This window comes from Nansenia antarctica (assembly GCF_963989245.1).
Source record: "Nansenia antarctica genome assembly, chromosome: 1".
NCBI lineage: Eukaryota > Metazoa > Chordata > Actinopteri > Argentiniformes > Microstomatidae > Nansenia > Nansenia antarctica.
In genome coordinates this window covers 87,256,797-87,282,697 of record NC_137674.1, presented here as the reverse complement: position 1 = coordinate 87,282,697, position 25,901 = coordinate 87,256,797, and the positions used below count along the sequence as shown (strand labels likewise).

The window sequence follows — 25,901 nt, the reverse complement described above, 5'->3', positions numbered from 1 at the left end:
AATGAAAAGTGTGACAATGTTGAAAGACATGATGTCATAATCAAAATATAAAACCTGGTTGGATAAAATAAGATTCTGTTGTGATTGTGTTGACATTGTTGTGATGTCAAAAGAGATCTGTGGATTATTATTTATAAATAGTGGTCTATATTTATATAGTGGTCTAAATTTGTTTTATGCAACAAGGAGGAGAAAATGGTTACAGAAACACACCGTTGAAACGTGGTGGAGCGGGGGAAACCCGATGTCTTTGTTCATTGATCGGAAACGATCGACAGCCATCAACACTCCCCCCATCAAGCGCATGTCTTATTGAGTCAACACGAGTTGACTCGCTGGAACGAGACAGACTGATACACACCACACCTCTGCCATATCATACATCGGTCCCACATGTATTTATTTACCATCATATTTTTCAATATAAAACGGTATGATATGGCAGATATATATGGTAGCCTACATTGCAGTCGTCCCGCAGTTCTAGTAGATCGCCGACATCATGTTATTTGATGTACACATTTCACGGCAAGATAATTCCGATTTGTGGCAAACACCTAACAATTGTTCGTTCACTAAACATTATAACATGAACACAGTTATAGCACCAGTTCCTAGCACCTAGTTTCCTAGCACCAGGGGAGCCCCCCCTCCCAAATTTCGTTGTTTGGTACCTGTACTATATCAATGACAAATAAAGACCATTCATTCATTCATTCAAACAATGACAGTTACAGTCTCGCTCAAACTGTAGCGAGATTAGGAGACTACTAATTGAGAAAAAGAAAAGAAAATACATGAAAGAAAGGAGAGAAAGAGTACAGAATGATAAATCATTCAGAATGTTATTGGTTTTAATATTTCACAATCTGCCAGAATAAGCACGCTCCCTCGCACGCCCAGCACATCATTTTTGATGCCGCTAATGTGTGTAATGAAAAGTGTGACAATGTTGAAAGACATGATGTCATAATCAAAATATAAAACCTGGTTGGATAAAATAAGATTCTGTTGTGATTGTGTTGACATTGTTGTGATGTCAAAAGAGATCTGTGGATTATTATTTATAAATAGTGGTCTATATTTATATAGTGGTCTAAATTTGTTTTATGCAACAAGGAGGAGAAAATGGTTACAGAAACACACCGTTGAAACGTTGTGGAGCGGGGGAAACCCGATGTCTTTGTTCATTGATCGGAAACGATCGACAGCCATCAACACTCCCCCCATCAAGCGCATGTCTTATTGAGTCAACACGAGTTGACTCGCTGGAACGAGACAGACTGATACACACCACACCTCTGCCATATCATACATCGGTCCCACATGTATTTATTTACCATCATATTTTTCAATATAAAACGGTATGATATGGCAGATATATATGGTAGCCTACATTGCAGTCGTCCCGCAGTTCTAGTAGATCGCCGACATCATGTTATTTGATGTACACATTTCACGGCAAGATAATTCCGATTTGTGGCAAACACCTAACAATTGTTCGTTCACTAAACATTATAACATGAACACAGTTATAGCACCAGTTCCTAGCACCTAGTTTCCTAGCACCAGGGGAGCCCCCCCTCCCAAATTTCGTTGTTTGGTACCTGTACTATATCAATGACAAATAAAGACCATTCATTCATTCATTCAAACAATGACAGTTACAGTCTCGCTCAAACTGTAGCGAGATTAGGAGACTACTAATTGAGAAAAAGAAAAGAAAATACATGAAAGAAAGGAGAGAAAGAGTACAGAATGATAAATCATTCAGAATGTTATTGGTTTTAATATTTCACAATCTGCCAGAATAAGCACGCTCCCTCGCACGCCCAGCACATCATTTTTGATGCCGCTAATGTGTGTAATGAAAAGTGTGACAATGTTGAAAGACATGATGTCATAATCAAAATATAAAACCTGGTTGGATAAAATAAGATTCTGTTGTGATTGTGTTGACATTGTTGTGATGTCAAAAGAGATCTGTGGATTATTATTTATAAATAGTGGTCTATATTTATATAGTGGTCTAAATTTGTTTTATGCAACAAGGAGGAGAAAATGGTTACAGAAACACACCGTTGAAACGTTGTGGAGCGGGGGAAACCCGATGTCTTTGTTCATTGATCGGAAACGATCGACAGCCATCAACACTCCCCCCATCAAGCGCATGTCTTATTGAGTCAACACGAGTTGACTCGCTGGAACGAGACAGACTGATACACACCACACCTCTGCCATATCATACATCGGTCCCACAGGACAAGACAGTGCAAACCAACATCAAAGTGCAAGAGTCATAATTAATATAAATATAAAGTGCAGAGATCAAGTGTTCATATCCAGACAGTCCAAAGCTCTCTGGGTGGGGGTGGAGGGAGGGTAGATATATATATATATATAGCCTATAGCATTATTTGAAAATTGACAGCGCTGTACAGGCATAATCATCAAAAAAGACATTATATACAATATTATAAATATCCGTTTGTTATATAATATTTGTTGATGAACTACTTTGCTGTGGTACCTATGTAATACCACACAGCTTGATAGGTACATACTGTGCAGTGTATCATTCATAACTGTACATAGGCTACACATATCATAATATCTTATCACTATTGCATGGAACTTGGGTGAAAAAAAGCAACGGTGTGCTGGGGATGCTGACTGTCCCATGGCCAGGCCTGATGCCTCTCCTGCCCTGTCTACCTGACAGCGCCCACGCTGAGCGCTCCGGCGACCTCCTATTCACTTTCTACTTTTTTTAAATATATATTGGTGTTCATATTAATTACCATACTTTTTACTTGGAAGAATTGACGTGAACATTGCAAGTAAATAAAAATGTTACTTGAATTATCTGTCTCTCTGTGTTCGTTTGTAGTAGAAATATCACATCTGATATATCTATGTAAATAGATTTCACTGCAACATGAACACACTTCATTTTCACTTTTCACAACAGCTATTTTCATTTCATTTATAATGTGCAGTAAACAAACAAAATAATGTATACTCTCTGCAATTGGCTACTATACAATGGTGCCAAAATCAACTATCCAAATATGAATCTGCGTATATCTATGTACAACCCTGTTGTAGCCTATTATTATCATGGTCGACATGAGAATTGTTGGCTACTTCATATCACAACTGAACATTCATATCAGAATCAGAATCAGAATCAGAAGACTTTTATTGCCATGACATGTAAACATGTTAGGAATTTGGTTTGGAACAATGGAGCACGGTTTACAGCAGGATAGGTGCAAGACAGGACAAGACAGTGCAAACCAACATCAAAGTGCAAGAGTCATAATTAATATAAATATAAAGTGCAGAGATCAAGTGTTCATATCCAGACAGTCCAAAGCTCTCTGGGTGGGGGTGGAGGGAGGGTAGATATATATATATATATATATATAGCCTATAGCATTATTTGAAAATTGACAGCGCTGTACAGGCATAATCATCAAAAAAGACATTATATACAATATTATAAATATCCGTTTGTTATATAATATTTGTTGATGAACTACTTTGCTGTGGTACCTATGTAATACCACACAGCTTGATAGGTACATACTGTGCAGTGTATCATTCATAACTGTACATAGGCTACACATATCATAATATCTTATCACTATTGCATGGAACTTGGGTGAAAAAAAAACCTCAGCTCCAACAAATCTGAAGGGATTGTAAAAGTCATACTGTACAGTTTATCATTTTCATAACTGTCTGTACATATACATATCTTATGTATCACTATTGCTATATATAGCCTATATATAAACACATTATGTTACAAATATCAGTCTCATCCACTGTATCTAATTCAGCACTGAAGCCTGAAGGTTGAGCACAGTGTGTGCCCCCTTGCTACCTCTGCTGATATAAAAGAGAATTGCAGCCTTGGAGAAAGGCTGCCCAAGGCAAATACACAGACACACACAGAAATACTGCAAAATCGCTTTATACTAACTCGATTTTGAAAATGTAAAGATGCTGGGTGGTAGAACGCACATATCTAGGAAAAGTCATGAAAGGAGGGTCCTGAAATTTGATCGAGTGCAAAGGTAGATTTTTTTTTGTACTCACTGGTGCTGTTTAACACCTCACGGCTGTTCTAGTGTTAAAGAGAGACTGATGGGAGGAACTAGAAAGTGGAACAGAGAGGACAGTGAGAAACACCACCCTTCATTAAGGCTCTTAGCCCGTTCAAACTTTTCATTGTTCATAAATGTCACAGTGTTTCCTCTACATGCATTTCATCGTGGCGGGCCGCCACGATGGAATTTCCTCCGCCACCATTCAGATTTCTCAAAAAAAAAAAAAAAAAATAGGCCGCTTTTCAGACCTTCACAGCGCTAGACACACCCACAAGCGCGAAGCGACGCGCTTGCAAAACTGTTTTGTGATTGGTCGAATACATCTAGGCTGCGTGTAGTCTACAAACTACTTCAAATGTTACAATATGCGCGACGACGGTGCTGGATCCTGGATCTGTGCATCGGTGTGCAGGAAGAACACGGAGCAGGCGCCAGACCAGACTAGATGATCGTGGAGTGAAGATATTATGAAAGTGTACGTGCTTGTCGATCACCCGTCGCATCGCGTACGCTTTAATAATCTCTTCACTCCACAATCATCTAGTCTGGTCTGGCGCCTGCTCCGTCTGTAGGGCTGTTACGATTATTCGACGTCGTCGACGTCATCGACTACGTCAATACGTCGGTTAGCGTAATATGCGTCGGTTAGTCGTAAATAAACAAAATGGTGATTTTTTTTTTTTTTTTAAACCTTTATTTTACCAGGCGAGACAATTAAGTGTATGAGTGAAAAATGGATAGCTACTAGCTAATGTTACACAAGCAATGTAGCTCACCACAGTTCGTATGTCTTGTCTTCTGGTGTTAGTAACGTTAGCTATGTAGCTGGCTAGCTACGGTAGCCTATTGTCATTGTGGTGCGAGCACCTACTGTACGTTATCTAGCTCGTAGCTCGCATGCTACGTTAGCATCAATTTAGCTAATCATAACATAGCAGCGAGAGTAACGTTAGCTAGCTATGTGTTGTGGTGATGGACAGACTTCTAAATGGCCATGTTGGCATTCAAGTTGGCTAAACATAGCAGTGAGGTGGAGACAAATACGTCTTTTTTTTTTTTTTTTTTTTACAGTACAAAAATTATCGTTAGACTTATCGATAAATTAGTCGTTAGACTAATCGAATAATCTATAAAATAATCGCTAGATTAATCGTTAGAAAAATAGTCGTTTGGGACAGCACTGTCCGTCTGTTTTTCTTCCTGCACACAGGTAAACAGATCCAGGATCCAGCAGCGTCTTCGGGCTCGCGCAAACAAACCCGGCGAATTTTTTTACTTGCCCCAGGCACTGTTTGGTTACTGTTGAACCCTGCTGATACATGATTCTTCCCTGCACATTGACAATGTTTTCTCTCTCCTCTTTCTTCTGCGTTGTGAAGGGATCCACTGCAGCGTACACGAAAAGCGGCTACTGTGTCAACCGCTTCCCATAATAGTTACAACAACCATAAAGCCTCCATAATGATAATGAAAAGAAGGGGAGACGAATTTTTTATTGACAACGGAATTACATGCTGGAAAAACATGCAGACACAGACAATAAGAGACACACGGGAGAAGTACGGGAAAACATTTTATTTTTTTTGGCCATCCTCGAGTTTTGGCTGAAATTACGTCGTTGTTTTGAGCGCGCGTGCGCGTTTCATGCGCGTGCACGCGGAAAAAATCGCGAGCGCGCGGTCAACGCTACCCGCCACCATTGTACAAATTCCTGGAGGAAACACTGTGTCAGTTTCCTTTCATTTAAATGAGCTTCTTCCTGTTACTTCATATAGTAGGGTCCTACCTGCTACAGAGGAAGCATATCGTTAGCCTCGTAGCATAATTAACTGGTCTGACAAGTCATGCTTCACTTGTGGTTAGCCAAGCCATCTTTGTATGTAGTGTCAAAAATGCCCAATTTCATAGAGATGACTTGGGCAGATCATAGTGATTTTGGAATGTAACAACAAGCATTCTGATAGGCTGATGGCATAGGCAATAATGCACAGTGAATCAGCAGTGTTAGGGAGAGTAAGAGTTAGGCAGATATCTACATTTGGCCCAAATATGACAATTATGCTATGAGGCTAACGATAGCAAACATGACATAAAATGTTGACCTATTTTATTTCATGGTTCACCACACAGGAGTCACACCAGACACAACACGGGAACAGCATGAGATCTGAGTTTCTAATCAGCGAAACATTCTTCCCACACACTGTTAGCAGTGCATATTAATTAGCCTAATAGGCTAACTAAACCCTAGACATCGACCTATTCTAAGTCATAAAGGCAGCACGATAGGCTACTACTAGTCTTGCACGTCAACAACAATAACAGTGAATGTGGCCTGGGGTGGTCCAGTGGTCTAGCACCATGACCTGGGGTGGTCCAGTGGTCTAGCACCATGGCCTGGGGTGGTCCAGTGGTCTAGCACCATGGCCTGGGGTGGTCCAGTGGTCTAGCACCATGGCCTGGGGCGGTCCAGTGGTCTAGCACCATGTCCTGGGGTGGTCCAGTGGTCTAGCACCGTGGCCTGGGGTGGTCCAGTACTCCAGTGGTCTAGCACCATGGCCTGGGGTGGTCCAGTGGTCTAGCACCATGGCCTGGGGTGGTCCAGTGGTCTAGCACCATGGCCTGGGGTGGTCCAGTGGTCTAGCACCATGGCCTTGGGTGGTCCAGTGGTCTAGCACCAGTACCATGGCCTGGGGTGGTCCAGTGGTCTAGCACCATGGCCTGGGGGGGCCCAGTGGTCTAGCACCATGGCCTGGGGTGGTCCAGTGGTCTAGTACCATGGCCTGGGGGGGTCCAGTGGTCTAGCACCATGGCCTGGGGTGGTCCAGTGGTCTAGCACCGCGGTCTACAGTCCATGTTGGCATGGGTTTGAATCCGGCCCATGCCCTGCTGACATGCCCTCTCTCTCTCCCTTCTTCTCCTTACTTTCCTGTCTGTCTTCACTGCATCTGTCCAATAAAAAATAAAAATAATCTGACACACTCAGAAAAAATAACTACTGAATTAACATGAGTGAGTAGGCAACACTTTGCAACACTTTACAACACTTTGTGTGAGTGCAAACACAGTGAAAACACAGGCTGCATGCGTACCTGGTGGTTAGATGACAGGAGCAGAAGAAAGACAGGAAAGAAAGAGAAAGAATAAAGGAGGACAACAAGAAGCGCTCATGGTTTTGGCGCCACAAACAAACCACCCAATCAGGTGATTCAGTTTCACTCACTCATGCTTTACCACAAGAGCTCTGTGCTGCAATGCTGATAGTGCTTCACAACAGCAGGAAGCTATAGGGCCTGTCTGGCAACTACCTCCAACAGAACTCTGTTATAGGGCTTCTGTACTACTGTACAATACACCTACTACGCAACATACCCATGGCCTCAGTCTCTCTCTCTCTCTCTCTCTCTCTCTCTCTCTCTCTCTCTCTCTCTCTCTCTCTCTCTCTCTCTCTCTCTCTCTCTCTCTCTCTCTCTCTCTCTCTCTCTCTCTCTCTCTCTCTCTCTCTCTCTCTCTCTCTCTCTCTCTCTCTCTCTCTCTCTCTCTCTCTCTCTCTCTCTCTCTCTCTCTCTCTCTCTCTCTCTCTCTCTCTCTCTCTCTCTCTCTCTCAAGAGAGAGAGAGAACAGAAATAGCAAGTGTCCTTGCTGTGACAAAGGCTCAGGCCAGACACTTGCATCTGAGAGGCACAGCTTAACAGTAACATATACTAGGCTACAGTTAGGCTAGTGAAACCATGCATTGTAAATAAATCCAAATACAATTTGCATAATAAACATTACCAGAGCTTGTGATTTGAGGACTAGGATATATGATGACCGCAACTAACATGACATCTACTTTCGATTGAGGCAAATAATATGCAAATGTATGTCACACACAGGGGGAGACAGAAAGCAAAGCAGATGCTAACTGGGCTAACTGTCATCATAAGCTAACTCTCATCATAGGCTAACTGTCACCATAGGCTATCTGTCATTATAAGCTAACTCTCATCATAGGCTAACTGTCACCATAGGCTAACTGTCATCATAGGCTAACTGTCGCCATAGGCTAACTCTCATCATAGGCTAACTGTCACCATAGGCTAACTGTCATCGTAGGCTAACTGTCATTATAGGCTAACTGTCATTATAAGCTAACTCTCATCATAGGCTAACTGTCACCATAGGCTAACTGTCATCATAGGCTAACTGCAGTGTTTCCTCTATATGCATTTATTCGTGGCGGGCCGCCACCAAAGAATTTCCTCCGCCACCATTCAGACAGTCCACTTTGATTCAGGCTGCGCAGAAAGGCAGCGAGTTATTATGACCGGAGAACAGAAAAAAAGCAGATTGAAGCTAGATTTAGGCCGCTTCCAGACCAACATTTCGTTACGATTTAGGGGTAGTTATTTACAATATGTTACAATGGTGCAATTAACCTCGTCGTTTGTGTTCGCACTGCAATCGAGACTGAATCTCACAACAGGCACGCGGCGCGAGGCGACGCGCTTTCAAAACTGGCTGCGTTCGTAAATTCACTCAGGAAATCCGATCAGCACTCGTGGAATGCCTCTCGTCCAATCAAATGACTCGGTTTCTCTATGACGTCGGGCCCAGTGTGCGCTCCAGCGCTCTCAGAGTTTAAAATTGGAGTGAGAAGCAGAGTTGTTGCCTTGTTGAAAACATATTCAGACTCCTCAGCTGTTCTACACGAGTTTATGACATGCAGCTGTATCATGCGGTGGTAGTACTAAACCCTCGTTGTGTATTGTTTGTTTTGCCGTGGAAATGAAACATTTATGAGTCTTACAACAACTCATGTGCGTGTAAAAAGCCGGTAAACGGATTTCTCTTTTAGTCCGTCGCCGGTGCCTTTAATCCCTTATCCTAATCGAAAATGCAACATCATCAGCGACGACTGTGGGTTATTGCATTTACTGCTGTTCTCTGGTTCATGTTCTTATACCAGTGCTCAGTATAGAGTATTTTAAATGAACATTCGTAATGTCTGTCTCTGGTGTTCATGGTCAATTAAACCAGCCTATTTTGTGAAACAAATATAATGTTCCCGCTAATGGGTTAACCGAGCATTCTCGCACCTAACGTGCAAGCACCTAGCTTCGAACTATTCATAGCAATATGCGCGGGGCAACAATAATCTATTGCCTCTAAAATCACCACGATTGGTGTCGCACCACGCGCGCGAAAGATGACAGCCCCGCCACTAATGGGAAATATCCTGGAGGAAACACTGAACTGTCACCATAGGCTAACTGTCATTATAAGCTAACTCTCATCATAGGCTAACTGTCACCATAGGCTAACTGTCATCATAGGCTAACTGTCACCATAGGCTAACTGTCACCATAGGCTAACTGTCATCATAGGCTAACGGTCACCATAGGCTAACTCTCATCATAGGCTAACTGTCATCATAGGCTAACTGTCATTATAAGCTAACTCTCATCATAGGCTAACTGTCACCATAGGCTAACTGTCATCATAGGCTAACTGTCACCATAGGCTAACTCTCATCATAGGCTAACTGTCACCATAGGCTAACTGTCATCGTAGGCTAACTGTCATCATAGGCTAACTGTCATCGTAGGCTAACTGTCATCGTAGGCTAACTGTCATCATAGGCTACTGTCATCATAGGCTAACTGTCACCATAGGCTAACTGTCATCGTAGGCTAACTGGCATCATAGGCTAACTGTCACCATAGTAGGCTAACTCTCATCATAGGCTAACTGTCACCATAGGCTAACTGTCATCGTAGGCTAACTGTCATCATAGGCTAACTGTCATCGTAGGCTAACTGTCATCGTAGGCTAACTGTCATCGTAGGCTAACTGTCATCGTAGGCTAACTGTCATCATAGGCTAACTGTCATCATAGGCTAACTGTCACCATAGGCTAACTGTCATCGTAGGCTAACTGGCATCATAGGCTAACTGTCATCGTAGGCTAACTGGCATCATAGGCTAACTGTCATCGTAGGCTAACTGGCATCATAGGCTAACTGTCATCGTAGGCTAACTGGCATCATAGGCTAACTGGCATCATAGGCTAACTGTCATCATAGGCTAACTGTCATCATAGGCTAACTGTCACCATAGGCTAACTGTCATCATAGGCCAACTGTCATCTTCACTATTGACAATACAATACCTACCTCACCAGAACATCTACCTCACCAGAACATCTACCTCACCAGAAGACAAGCAGTCAAACTGCTGCCTGTTATTTTCTTATTTTAGGCCGACCTGTACCAAACTATGCTGCCACTTATACTTTTGGTTCGACTCAGTCAAGAAAAAGGGTAATATTATCTCTCTAGATGTCTGTTACTGTACGCATATAAAGCTATAGATCTCTACTGTATGCATATAAAGCTATAGATCTCTACTGTATGCATATAAAGCTATATATCTCTACTGTATGCATATAAAGCTATAGATCTCTACTGTATGCATATAAAGCTATAGATCTCTGGCTAACTGTATGCATGTAAAGCTATAGATCTCTACTGTATGCATATAAAGCTAAATATCTCTACTGTATGCATATAAAGCTATAGATCTCTACTGTATGCATATAAAGCTATAGATCTCTACTGTATGCATATAAAGCTATAGATGTAATGTTACTGTATGCATATAATAAAGCTATAGATGTAATGTTACTGTATGCATATAAAGCTATAGATGTCTGTTACTGTATGCATATAAAGCTATAGATGTATGTTACTGTATGCATATAAAGTGTTTAGTGGATAAAGTAGGCCACTGTTGTCTCTCTAGATCCTGTGATTTCATTCCCACTCTCCCCTCCCACACAAGGGATATTTTTACAACAAGCTATTTACGACAAAAACCTCTCTTCTCTTTCTCCAGGGGATGACAGACTCAAACTCCAAAAAGAAAACAAACACCTCCCTCTCTTGATAACAGTAACACACTCTCGCCCTTAACTAACCGCTGAAATATTTTGACCAGAGGGCAAATCACCAGGAGCTCTGGGTCAGCAGAACAGGCAGGGTGATGTCACTCTCAGCAGTCAGGCGTAAGGGTCTTCTGTACGGCGTACCGACTACAGATAGAGAGAGACCCTGCTAAAAACCTGCTACCCGATAATATCCAGGCCTGGATTCTAAGCTTTAGTCAATCTACTCTACTGTATGGTAGAGGGTCTTCTGTACGGCGTACCGACTACAGATAGAAACCCTGCTAAAGAACCTGCTACCCGATAATATCTAGGCCTGGATTCTAAGCTTTAGTCAATCTACTCTACTGTATGGTAGAGGGTCTTCTATAAGGCGTACCGACTACAGATAGAGAGAGACCCTGCAATTTTGGGGTTCAGTGTCTTGCCCAAGGACACTTCGACATGTGGCCAGCCGGGGGTCGAACCGCTGATCTGCCAACCATGTGATCATTAGACGGCGACTCTACTTCGTGCGCCACAGCCACCAGTCGCCCTATATAAATAAAGCCAGTGTCATAGAAAGACAGACCAACAACCTATTGTGTACGTACAGAAGGCACAAACACAGCCCTACATTGACTATCACAGACGACATTCTGCAAATGACAGAGCCAGCTGAACCACGGTCACAGCAAGCACAGGGCTAACTATGCGAAGGACTAGCCTAACATCCCAGGAAAATGGAACATTTCTCCCTGTAAAGGAAATGTGTGTGTTCCCTCCACATTGTTCTACTCTCCCACCATCTTCAGATGGACAATAGCATGGGAGCAGTACACAAACCAGGAGCCAATCCATCAGATTACTGTCAGGAAACTGTCCTGTGGTCATTACTGATATCTTCTCCATATAATGAGACCTCGAATGATGTCAACTATAACAAGCTACTGTATCTGTATCTAGATCACTACCATCCAACTCATAGTTAGGGAAAACCGGTTTCACAAACAAGGCTTAATAACAAGCCTAGTCCTTGACTAAAATCACACTTTCATGTCAAAAAAATCTCCATTGAAGATGCTTTTATAGTCTCGGGTTTAAGGTTTAAGTCTTGTCTGTGAAACCAGTACCATTATGTTCCTTTCAGTCTTTCCAGTCGCAAGAAAGGGTGGTGCTAAGCCTAGTAGTAGCAGCACATCAGCGCGCTAACAGCGACCAGTTCGTCAACTCGCTCTGGAAAATCGGATCAGCACTCACGGAACGCCTCTCGCCCAATCAAATCACTCGCTCCCTTTATGACGTCGGACCCCAACGTGCGCTCCGGCGCTCTCGGAGCGATATCACGAACGCAAACCCCTAGGAATGAACGAGCAAAACAGTAGGGGGCACTGTGGGGCTCAACTCAACTAGGTTTAGCTGGCAAAAAAAAAAGCTAACTTCAACAAACGATGTGTGTGAACGCATAGCTAGTAGCGGTTTGAACTGACTAGCGTCGAACTACGCTTATAACACCCAAAGGACACTATAAACATACTAATACTATAAAAAGACTTAATGCAAACCTGTAGTTCGGCTCTCTCCACCTCCCACTGCGCCCTCTCCACCTCGAAGCGGGCCCACTCGTGTTGCAGGAAGTGCAGGATCCCCGGGATGCTGTACTGCGCCCTGCCCGCCTCCCCTGCGTCGCCCTCGGCCAGCGGTCCTCCTCCTCTCCCCCCCCCGGGTGAAAGAACCACCGGGTTGTTGTTGTTGTTGTTGAAGAACACCCCGGGCCCTGCCTGTTCGTCCATGGCCGGGCTCGGTTAAATCTGCTTTATTTTATTCCGTTTACTTTCTTGTTTCGTGTGTGTGTCGTTGATTTGTCGTGAGGTTCTTCTTCTTCTTCTTCTTCTTCGCAACACAGGACAGACAGACGTGATATCGGAAGGGCAGAGGCTGTCTGTCGACGACGCTTCTCTTCCTACGCTCCGGGGGAATGGACAGGGTTGCCAGATGAGATTGACGATTTCCAGCCTGATCACAGTAAAAAAATTAAATAAAAAAAGAGCCGCTAAATCCAGCAAAAACAAACCCACCAGCCCAAAAACCTGTATTGTCAGAAAAGCGGTGATTGCTATTGGGCAAGGTGCTCAACTATCTCCTGCCCCCCTAAACTAGTATGTCTGTCGCCAATGATGTCTGTAAAATAAAATAAAAACCCTGCACATTGTATGTAGCTACTAGGGTGTTGTGTGTTTTAATTTCACACATTTTGTAACTTTCAGGCTTCACTGACATTTTGATATCGCCTAAATGCTATTTATCCAGCCCAACCCGCCTAAATGCTTTTTTCCCCGGCCCAGTGTGATCAAAAGTAGCCCATTCCGCGGTAACCCGTCCCATCTGGCAACCCTGTGAATGAACTCACTTTCTGACAGCTAGCTGTCACTGGATGACGTCAAAGGGATTGGCCACGCCCCGCCGTGGTGAAGTGTGGGGTTTCGTAGACAGCGATCATCGTGTGCAGGGTTGCCAGACGGGATTGATCATTTCCAGCCCAACCAAGTCTAAAAGCTGCCGAATCCACCCGCCCAGTATGACCAAAAGTAGCCCAATCTGGCCACACTCAGCACGGCTATATTGATAATACGAATGATGTTGTAATCTAGTAGTATATGATATGCATTTCTTTCAACAACTATGGCGGCACATTGCTGTGGCGACTAGAGCAAGCAAAGCTACTTAGCACACTAGTCAAAAGCAGCATAAACATTTAGATAGCGCAGCAATATTTGATAAAGTTCACTACGATTAGAAACACCGAGTAATGTAGACTGGTAGAGAACACAGCAACGTTTTTTTTCTCCACGTTTTAACTAGCGGGGCAGAGGACTTGGCTACTGAGTGTCCCATACATAGTCCTGGCTTGTCCCACAAGATGTGTTGTTGGAGAGCAATAAATAGCAACCGTTTTCGCAATCATCATCTTCACCACCATCATCATCAACATCGGAGTCCTTGTGTGTGTAATACAGCAAGGGAAGCAAAGCAGCCAGTCAAACAACAATGCACAACATACAGTCAATTCTACTGAAATGATCTAGATCGAGTCTACAAAATGTGGAAAAAGTGAAGGGGTGTGTTGACTTTCCATATCCAGTGTATATCTTTCCCGTTCCCGTATGTAGAGGGGTAGTAGAGGGGGTATGTAGAGGGGTAGTAGAGAGGGTATGTGTATGGCAGTGGCTGCACACTCAGTAAGGACAGGTAACAATGTAATAATGCAGCAAAATGCTCAAACTCAATCTCCAAAATATATCTAGAAACCGAGTGCCTTGCCTGATCTGTAATTGTCCTAAATGGTCTTACTACTGTCACTGATATCTAAATATAGACACTGGCATACTAACAGACTCCTCTATGTAAGACTACACCTTTGATTGTAGAACCTGTATGTGTTTATGTAGGCTACACTTAATAGGCAACAATTACCATGGGTTTTTCATGAATAAAGATGCACATTTTTAATTACAAAACGTACAAAATCAATATACAAATCAACAAAATGTAGGAAACATTGGAATTAGTGCAATTGAAAAACACTGTTTACACAGTCTGTGTCCATATCTACAAGAAATTTGAAATTTGAGTAAAAGTGTTTGCTAAGTGGCAGTTAAAATAAGTTAAAAGGTAAAGGGCCACAGTAGCATTAATGGGGGTCTTGGTTGCCAGTCCTCCTCTGGTGGTGATGTGTTGGGGGTCTTTTGTGAGGGGGCTCCTGGGAGTTCATGACTATCTCCAGGGACATGGGCAGCTCAAACCGATCCAACATCCGGCCGATCTTCTCCCGAGACACACTGTGTCTGTTCCTCCTAGTGGAGACAAGGGAGGGATGTTCTGGCCTTAGTGATCATATACTGTATATAAGTCTACTAGTCCATATGTTTATATGTTTATAAAAGTACAGTTACATTCTAACCCCCCCCCCTGTCTATATACCCCCCTGTGAATAGGCCATAGTGTATATAAGTATAGAAGTTCACATTATAGATACATTCTCAGATGTCTACCGATCACTTATCCCCCTATTTTAATTTATATCCCCCCCTATTTATGTCTCATTCTTGTTTTGTTTTTTTATCTTAGGACTGTGTTTGTTTGTTAGCACCTAGGGTTTGCATTTGAATTTCGTTGTACCTGTTACAATGACAATAAAGATCATTCATTCATTCGTTCATTTTTCATTTTTTAGATATAACCTTTATTTAAATCATCTTTACACTCTCTTTGTTATCTAATGGTACCAAACATACAGTTGTACAGTTCTGGGCCCTGGACAGTCTGGACGGATTGATGGCAGCTGCTGGATTGAAAAATCAGGTGTAGTGCTGAGGCACAAATGTGTACATTTCAAGCCTGCAAACTGCGACACTTTAAATGAATGTGCAATAACACTATGTGCAATATGACAACCCTAGGGTACATAAGGTTGCAGAGAAATAGGAAATGTTAGAATAGGTATAGCATAGCATAGAGTACAGCACAGTGTTTTATCTGTACAGTATAGTATAGTGGATAGTGTACATAGCCTTTATTTATGTAAACCAGCTCCTTTCCCTTCTTTTTTTTTTCTTTCTTTCCTAGCACCAGGGGAGCCACCCCTCCCAAATGTCGTTGTTTGGTACCTGTACTATAGCAATGACAATAAACACCATTCATTCATACAGACTCAAACATCTACCCCTGGAAACTATAATAATAAATACATCTTAATTCTTACTTTAAGAAAGGGTCATATGTGACACAATCTGATTATTTGGTCCGCATGTCGGCAACCAATCAAAATGTTCAGAATTTTCTTTTGAAACACAGAACTACGTTTCAACGTGTGTTGAGAATCACAACACAAACTCGCTAGTCAAGCCAAAACACTGCAAAGCAACGGATTGGGTGAGTAATCCCCACTGCTACCTAGTTAACTACTTTACATTGTTACCTAGTTAACTAGAACACTACTTTACATTGTTACCTAGTTAACTAGAACACTACTTTACATTGTTACCTAGAACACTACTTTACATTGTTACCTAGTTAACTAGAACACTACTTTACATTGTTACCTAGTCAACTAGAACACTACTTTACATTGTTACCTAGTTAACTAGAACACTACTTTACATTGTTACCTAGTTAACTAGAACACTACTTTACATTGTTACCTAGTCAACTAGAACACTACTTTACATTGTTACCTAGTTAACTAGAACACTACTTTACATTGTTACCTAGTTAACTAGAACACTACTTTACATTGTTACCTGGTTAACTAGAACACTACTTTACATTGTTACCTAGTTAACTACAACACTACTTTACATTGTTACCTAGTTAACTAGAACACTACTTTACATTGTTACCTAGTTAACTACAACACTACTTTACATTGTTACCTAGTTAACTAGAACACTACTTTACATTGTTACCTACTTAACTACAACACTACTTTACATTGTTACCTAGTTAACTAGAACACTACTTTACATTGTTACCTAGTTAACCAGAACACTACTTTACATTGTTACCTAGTTAACTAGAACACTACTTTATATTGTTACCTAGTTAACTATAACACTACTTTACATTGTTACCTAGTTAACTACAACACTACTTTACATTGTTACCTAGTTAACTACAACACTACTTTACATTGTTACCTAGTTAACTACAACACTACTTTACATTGTTACCTAGTTAACTACAACACTACTTTACATTGTTAGCAGGCTCTGTGTCATTGATTTTCAACACGGAAATGTATTCACATTTTTTCAAAAGAAAAGTCTGATCGTTACATCAGATCCCGACATGAGGACCTAAGCATTAGAACGTGTCACATGTGCAACATCGTATCATGCAAAGGACCTCAGAAGACTTACTTCTCCAACTCTACGGGATCACATTTCCAACTGGTGTGAGGCTCTTCAAAGTTTATCCTGTATCCGCTCTCCAACGCCTGCGTGGTTCATTGAGAAGTATTACATTTATTTTATGTGTACTACAGATCAGTGTTAATTTTGTCAGGCTTTTTTGTCACTTAGTCTTTGGTGTTTAGATGACGATGCACACCAGTTCTAGTCACACCAAGTCACCTCCATTTGTCTTAGTTCCAGTCCAGTTCCAGTTGATGAAAACTGAAAACATTCCAGTGCAGTCTCAGTCCACAAAAACCACAAAACATTTTAGTCAAGTTTTAGTCGCTGACTACGGCTAGACTAAAATGTTTTGGGGTTTTGTGACTTGGTGTGACTAGAACTGGTGTGCATCTTCATCTAAACACCAAAGACTAAGTGACTAAAAAGCCTGCCAAAATTAACACTGCTACAGATGGGGTAGTCTTGGTTAACTATAGGCTACATTGCGGACAAAATTTTGGCTAATTTGAGAGGATCCAACTCACCAGTTTGGTGTATGGCTTCATTTCCCATGCGTGGATGTTTGTGTTATCAATAATGACAGGAGAACAGCCTTTAAACATGGCTTCTTTAGCTGGAGAGAAGTGAAGGAAGACAAAGCCTTACAACATGCTGTAGTCATACCTTTCTGTTCAGAAAATGTTCACACCAAAAATAGAAAAGTAAGAAATATAAGCTTCTGACTTCATAAGACATAAGATATTCTCATAGCTGGAGATATTATAAATCTCATAGCTGGAGATTTATATAGGCCTATATATACAGTATATCTCAAAAGTGAGTTCAACCTTTAGATTTTTGCAAATATTCTGTCATATCCTTTCAGGGGATAACACTATCTTAATGAAACTTTTATATAACTTAAAGTAGTCAGTGTGCTGCTTGAATAACAGTATAGATTTATTGTCCATTGAAAATTACTCAGTACACAGCTGTTAATGTCTAAACAGCTGGCAACAAAAGTGAGTACACCCCATAGTGAACATGTCTAAATTGTGCCCAAAGTGTCAATATTTTGTGTGACCACCATTGTTATCTAGCACTGCTTTAACCCTCCTGGGCATGGAATTCACCAGAGCTGCACAGGTTGCTTCTGGAATCTTCTTCCACTCCTCCATGACGACATCACGGAGCCCACGGATGTTGGACACCTTGCACTCCTCCACCTTCCTCTTGAGGATGCCCCACATGTGCTCAATTGGGTTTAGGTCTGGAGACATACTTGGCCAGTCCATCACCTTAACCTTCAGCTTCTTCAGCAAGGCCGTTGTCATCTTGGAGGTGTGTTTAGGGTCATTATCATGTTGGAAAACTGCCCTAAAAAACGGCCCAGTTTCCAAAGAGAGGGGATCATGCTCTGCTGCAGGATGTCACAGTATATATTGGAATTCATGTGTCCCTCAATGAAATGCAGCTCCCCAGTGCCGGCAGCACTCATGCAGCCCCAGACCATGATGCTGCCACCACCATGCTTGACTGTAGGCAAAACACATTTGTCTTGGTACTCCTCACCAGGGTGCCGCCACACACGCCGGACACCATCTGACCCAAACAGGTTTATTTTGGTCTCATCAGACCACAGGACATGGTTCCAGTAACTCATGTTCTTGGATTCATTGTCTTCAGCAAACTGTTTGCGGGCTTTCTTATGCATCGGTTTCAGAAGAGGCTTCTGTCTGGGGCGACGGCCATACAAACCGATTTGATGCAGTGTGCGGCGTATGGTCCGGGCACTGACAGGCTGACATCCCACTTCTGCAACCTCTGCAGCAATGCTGGAAGCACTCGCACGTCTATTTTTGGAAACCAACCTCTGGATATGACGCTGAGCACGTGGACTCAACTTCTTTGGTCGACCCTGGCGAGGCCTGTTCCGAGTGGAACCTGTCCTGGAAAACCGCTGTATGATCTTAGCCACTGTGCTGCAACTCATTTTCAGGGTGTTGGCAATCTTCTTATAGCCAAGGCCATCTTTGTGAAGCGCAATAATCCTTTTTTTCAGCCGCTCAGAGAGTTCCTTGCCATGAGGTGCCATGTTGTCCAGCATTCAGAGAGAATTGTGCCCAAAACACCAAATTTAACAGCCCTGCTTATCATTTACACCTGAATCCTTGTAACACTAACGAGTCACATGACACCAGGGCGGGAAAACAACATCATTGGGCACAATTAGGACATGTTCACTATGGGGTGTACTCACTTTTGTTGCCAGCTGTTTAGACATTAACAGCTGTGTACTGAGTAATTTTCAAAGGACAATAAATCTATACTGTTATTCAAGCAGCACACTGACTACTTTAAGTTATATCAAAGTTTCAGTAGGATAATGTTATCCCTTGAAAGGATATAACAGAATATTTGCAAAAATCTAAAGGGTGTACTCACTTTTGAGATATACTGTATATATATATATATATATATTAGTGCTGTCAATCGATCAAATCAATAATATTCTGTGATTTAATCAGATGAATCATAAACTTCTTCAACTTGTTTCAGATTTCAATGTATGAAACATAATTTGAAAGCTTACAATCTGCCCTGAAAAATGACCTTGCCCTACTTGGGTACTTTTTCATCAGACCCTGTCTCACACACACACACACACACATATATATATATATATATATATATATATATAGAGAGAGAGAGAGAGAGAGAGAGAGAGAGAGAGAGAGAGAGAGAGAGAGAGAGAGAGAGAGAGAGAGATACAGAGAGAGAGAGAGAGACAGAGAGAGAAAGACGGAGAAACAGACAGAGAGAGAGAGACGGGGAGAGAGAGACACAGAGAGAGATGGAGAGAGAGAGACAGAGAGAGAGAGAGAGATGGAGAGAGAGAGAGAGACGGAGAGAGAGAGAGACAGAGAGAGAGAGACGGAGAGAGAGAGAGAGAGACAGAGAGAGAGAGAGACAGAGAGAGAGAGAGACGAGAGACAGAGAGGGAGAGAGAGAGAGAGAGAGAGACAGAGAGAGAGAGAGAGAGAGAGAGACAGAGAGAGAGAGAGAGAGAGAGAGAGAGAGAGAGAGAGAGGCAGACCTGGCTCCCCAGACCAGACAGACTGTGCACCCACTGCACACAAAACCAGGTGGAAACAGAGCTGCACTTCTTAACTACCTGCCAGCTGTACAAGGACATCAGGGACACATACTTCCCACTGATCACCAACATCCAGGGAGACTTTGAGGACTTGACCAATGTCGAAAGGCTACCATATCTGCTGGGTGAGGTACAGCAATGTGCAAACACAGCAGCAAGATTTGTTAGCTGCTGTGATAGAAAAAGGCAATCAAATGGGCTAAAACCCCCATAAGAATTTAAATACGTTTTATTTCATTTATTTATTCTAGTATGTAATCTATTTGTAATCTATTTATTTGTAATCTAGTATGTAATCTATTTATTTATTCTAGTATGTACATGTATGTACATTACATTCTTTTTGTTTTAGTTTTTTTATCTTCACACTTCACATGCTTTGGCAATGTAAATGTATGTTTCCCATGCCAATAAAGCCCTTTGAAATTGAAATTGAAAATTGAGAGAGAGAGACAGAGACAGAGACAGAGAAAGACAGACAGAGAGAGAGACAGACAGAGAGAGACGGAGAGAGAGACGGAGAGAGAGAGAGAGAGATCCGACCAACCACACCTCTATTCTGGTTCCATTCGTGCGCGTGGCCCAGCAGGCTGGGGTCGTAGGCGTAGCCCTCCTCCTGAGAGAAGTAGTCGTCTGTGCTCAGGATCAGCCCACTGGGACCCGTGGACAGCAATTCCCTAAAAAAAAAAAAAAAAAAAACACACTGGTTGGTTATAATAACACAATGATAAACGATTGTCTTTCTTGATATATGAATGTTCATTCAGCCCTATGCGCAACACAGTAATTTCTTTGTTTTGTTTTGAGTCCTCTCTTTTACTGTTTTTTACTGTTCTTTTTTCTTTTTTTCTTTTTTTTCTTAGGTGCCTTTTTTTATACTGTACTGTCCGTTTTGTTTTGTATTGTTCTAAAAAAAAATCAAATCGGGTGATTTTATACTTTCAACAGTTTGTTTATTTGGTATTGGTAACGCAATAAAGATACTTCTGAAAAAAACAAAAACAAAACACCACATACAATCAAAAATCTAAATAAATAATTTGAAATACAGAAACAAACTGTCACAACATTCTGGTGACTCTGCTGCCACACAGAGGCCAACCACCAAAAGTCAAAAATCTCAATATCTGTTTTTATCTTGTGACTGACAACGTTTCAGAGTTCAGTCTTGCTCCATTTTAGAGAAAAAGGGATATAAAAGAATCGCAGTATTGCATTTGGCTAGGATAGTCATTAAAGAACTTTTAAAGAAGCCATTTTTCTCAGTTTCACTGTTTGGCGTAGTTACCGTGCCTGTGGAACAGCCTTCCTAGCCAGTTAAGGGCAGTACAGAGCCTGTGGAACAGCCTTCCTAGCCAGCTAAGGGCAGTACAGAGCCTGTGGAACAGCCTTCCTAGCCAGCTAAGGGCAGTACAGAGCCTGGACTCTTTTAAGACAGGCCTAAACACCTTTTTTATTCAAAAAGGCCTTTGACTGTTGAACCTGTGTACATTCTTGTGATTTATTTTGTGGTTTTTTACTATGTTTTTTTTTACTTGTGTTTTACGGCTGTTTTACTCTGTAGCACTATGAGATTCTTTTGAATGAAAAGTGCAATACAAATAAAATGCATTATTATTATGATTATGATTATGATTATTATTATTGCGGTTAGCCTCTAGGGGGCAGTATGGTTTACCACTACGTTTCCCAGAGAACCTACTTGGCCAGTGTTGATTTCCCAGACCCGGGGACTCCCCTCATCAGAACCAGAACCAGAGAAGGCTCGTATTCAGGTGTTGTATTCTGTGGCTGGGCGTGGTAGTGGGCGTGGCCCTCCTCCAGCTGATGAGCTTCACGTTCTGAGACAAAGTTCTGGTGCCGCGAGTCAGAATCCTGCCGCTCGTAAGGCTGAGACCATCCGTCGTTCTTGAAATCCAACCCGTTAGGCCTGTAACCAAAGCCCCCTCTTCCGATGTTGACGTGGTGGTGTGGTGGAGGACATCTATGGTCCTGATCAAAGTCCTGAGAGTCTGCGCTGTGACTGTAGCCGTCGGGTGAATAAAACGGCGGGAACCGTGGCAAACTGTCCTGTTGACGCTGGTTTGTCTTCACGACGTGGCACTGCTGACGGCTAAAGTTTTGCGGTGGAAAGTCTGGAAGGCCAAATGTTGGTGTTGGTGGACCAGGGAATGCAGGTGGTAGTGGTGGGGGATAGTGGGGAGGCCTGTGGAAGCTGGGGTACGGCTGACGTTGAGGTCGCCAGTGACTCCAGTGACTCTGACGGGCCGGAGCGTAACCGCCACGCGAGTCCAGACCAAAGTTGGGCCTCCTGGGTTGGTACGGCTCACCGTGTGGCCGAGGCCAGGGCTCTGGTGTGTTAGTGACGTGGTGAGAGCCTTCCTCTCTCGATGGTGGGTGGTGAGCTCTGCATGGCTTTATAGGGACCTCATCTCTATCAGTGCTACAATCAAGACCATCTGTATGATCTGTATGGTCTTCGATCTTCTCAAGCTCTTTGTAAAACTCACTCAGTGTTTCCTCAATGTTTGGTTTGGACTCCGACGCCTTAGGACGGGGAACAGGCCCGATGTAAGCAGTGCTGGTGGTTCCTACCCGTTTGGTAACAAGCTTTCTCTCACTTTTACCCGGGTGCTTGTCACTATTTACTGCCATCTGATCTGTGTTGTCTATTGCTGAGGGTTTTCTCCCGTAAATCAAGTTTCATCTGACTCTTTCAAGCGATCCAGCAGTTGTCCAGTTTTCTCTGCGATCCAGCAATGGTGTCTTATTCTTCTTTACTGGACACAATCCTTTTTAATCCATCTTCAATATAGGAGGTTATTATGGTAGAATGACCATGCGACATCTAGATAAGGCAGGGTAAAAACAAAACACAGTCGTATTATTCAGCTGTCTAGTCATAGATTGGTAAGGCACAATGAATGAATGAATGATCTTTATTGTCATTGTAAGGAACGAAATTGAAATGCAAACCCTAGGTGCTAACAAACAAACACAGTCCTAAGATAATAAACAACAAGAATGAGACATAAATAGGGGGATAAGTGAGACATAAGACAAGACAAGACATAAATAGACATAAATAGGGGGATATATATATATATATATATATATATATATATATATAGGGGTAGTGATCGGTAGACTTCTGAGAATGTATCTATTATGTGAACTACTTATATACACTATATGGCCTATTCACAGGGGGGTATATAGACAGGGGGGAGTTAGCATGTAACTGTGTACTTTTATAAACATATAAACATATGGACTAGTAGACTTATATACAGTATATTATCCTTATCACAAGAATGTAAACATATTGCACAGTTATAGAACATTTCACTATTCCCATGGTTATTGCACAGTAGTTTCTCGTATTGCACGGGGGGGTGGGGTGCGGTGGCATTGCTTCAAAAGGTTAGCAGACGGCTGAACGACTGACATCGCAGATTTGGATATATATATACTATATACTATATATATATATACTATATATATATATATGGATATATTTATATAGTAGCCTACAGTAGCCTAGTAAAACCTGCTCATGTTGTGTTCAGATATCATAGGGGAGCAGTTCACTGGAAATAACCACCGACCTTGTCTCAGCAGGTTTTTGCAGGTGCCGACCTTTCTGAATGCGGTTTATGCTTCTTTAATTCTTCCAGTTTACACTAACACGTTTAAAAATAAAAATAATCGGCGATTTTACTCGTCTGTTACCCTTGAAGCTCACATAGTTAACAACAAGTAGAAGCGACATCTCTACTTCATGAATCTCCACCATGTGCGAAAGTTACTACCGGTACCTTTATTAACATCCGGATTTCACTTCTCTAGTTGATGTTATGTAACTAACTAATAAAACACAGAGTCTGCAGACGTTTCGTGACAGACTTACTTACCATTCAAAGCTGAGGGTCCATGTCATTAGATTTGTTAGTTTATTATTAAGATTCGTTTTTTAAAGATTGAGTTTCTTGTTCGACCAAAGTCCGGACGCTGTGTTGTGTTGACGGAAGAGAGATTCAGGGTTGCCAGATGGGATTGACAAATTCCAGACCAACCACAGTCTACCTACCGCCCAAATGCTTTTTTTCCGGCCGAGTGTGGTCAGAAGTAGCCCATTCAGCGGGAACCCGCCTCATCTGGCAACCCTGGAGAGGGCAACGTAATCGTCACGTAACGCCAACCGCGAGCGGAAGTTTCCCTCTTAAGACCCTCTTAAGAGACGTTGCTAAGGGAAGTGTATCTATTCAATGTACAAAGAGACGATATGACAATAATAATAATAATACATTAGACTTATATAGCGCTTTTCTAGACACTCAAAGGCGCTTTACAAACTGAAATTAACGTTTTCTTTTTTTTATTAAAAAAATCCTTAAATGATTGAGATCAAAACAATAATACCCTTTGTGACTGCGTTATAGTATGGTAGCACTCATCTGATACACTGCAATACTCATATATAAACACTTGAAGGCGCCATCGTCACGGCCATATAGCAGGCCTCTCTTCAATATTCGACTGAATTAAAATAATGAAAAGTGTGACAGAACTTTCACTTTCATTCATAAAATTCACCCCGTCTGTGTTACGAAGCACTTGACTTTTGGACCATTGGGACTGACTATAGCGTCATATACCATCAACGGGGGGAGATGCGACATGAAATATGTCAAAATGCAGCACTATCATGCACAGATCAGCCTTATAACATGTCATGTTAGATATATATATATATACTGTAATTATGTAAATATATATATATATATCGTTAGACAGGGAGCGCAGATTTATTTTTATGGCGTTCCGAAATGAACGATATGAGGCTGGGAGGGGAAAATCACAATATACCCACTAGAAAACACTAGACTACACCACTGCATATATCTGTCACAGGACGACCCTTCCACACTCATATGACCGTGGGGATGGAGGAGTCTAACACCAACACCTCCCAGTACAGATGGGACTGGGAAGATTACTATGACTATCAAGAACCAATCATTGTGGATGAGCGCAAACTGAAGTACAACAAGTGTGAGTTTTGAATTTCCTTTAATACAACACTTTGCCAACATTTAAACAGGCCCTCAAAACGCACTTCTTCAAGCTCGCCTTCACCAGTTAACCCTCTCCTTACTACTCAATCTTTTCAGTTTGTAAAGTGTCTTTGAGTGTCTAGAAAAGCGCTATAGAAGTCTAATGTATTATTATTATTATTATTATTGAGTTATAATACCTATACTAACATTGCCACTCTTTCCCCCTGCCCAGATTCGATTGTGATAGTATTTTGGATTAGTTTGGCTGCTTTTGTGGGATTCCTTTCTCTAATTTTGACACTCATGTCAAGCTCTGGAAATCTGCCTTGGTAAGTGTCTCTCTAATGTCTTCTAGCATTGTGACTGCCAACAGAGTTTAGAATGGCCCCTGGTCCTAGCATAGATTCTTATGATGACTGATTCACTTAGCTAGATGTACTTGTTGTAAGTCGCTTTGCATAAAAGCATCTGCTAAATGGCAAAAATGTCATGTAAAAAGTAATGTATAACACTACCATTGCATAATCTTTACAATTTGAGCGTTTAGAAAATGCATATAACTAATGCACTAAAGATAATTCAAAATTGGTGTTTCAATTGCAGTTGTCTAAAATTCCCCAGAATTGAAATAAACAGTAGTAGAAGCAGAATGTTTCTTACTAGCAGGTTCATGTTGTTTAATCTTTTGTACAGGTTTCACAACTCCTCCAAAAAGACCGACAGGAGCCAGCCAAGTTCATTTTCTGCCTGATCTGTGATGTCATC

General features: G+C 41.8%; 2 protein-coding genes across 3 annotated transcripts in view; both read right to left on the bottom strand.

The window, feature by feature from the left end:
• strn (striatin, calmodulin binding protein) overlaps positions 1–12,921 on the bottom strand; it is a 70,678-nt gene extending 57,757 nt beyond the window's left edge. The window contains exon 1 of the mRNA XM_080549132.1: positions 12,591–12,921. Within this exon, the coding sequence (XP_080405258.1) occupies positions 12,591–12,818 (228 nt within the window). The 5' untranslated portion in view covers positions 12,819–12,921. The remainder of the gene's footprint in view (positions 1–12,590) is intronic.
• Positions 12,922–14,599: 1,678 nt separating this feature from the next.
• Positions 14,600–24,072, bottom strand: LOC308165591 (uncharacterized protein). Of its 2 annotated transcripts, none has more exons than XM_080539739.1 (6): positions 23,991–24,072; positions 21,779–22,924; positions 20,629–20,753; positions 17,465–17,553; positions 16,944–17,020; positions 14,600–14,879 (listed from the first exon to the last, which is right to left on the bottom strand). In XM_080539739.1, exons 2-6 carry the CDS (start codon positions 22,729–22,731, stop codon positions 14,717–14,719), a joined length of 1,407 nt encoding a protein of 468 aa, XP_080395865.1. In that variant the 5' UTR covers positions 22,732–22,924; positions 23,991–24,072; the 3' UTR covers positions 14,600–14,716. The 2 variants fall into 2 exon arrangements, with proteins under 2 accessions (XP_080395865.1, XP_080395866.1); XM_080539740.1 differs by lacking the exon at positions 23,991–24,072 and adding an exon at positions 23,685–23,815.
• Between the last annotated feature and the right edge of the window lie 1,829 nt (positions 24,073–25,901).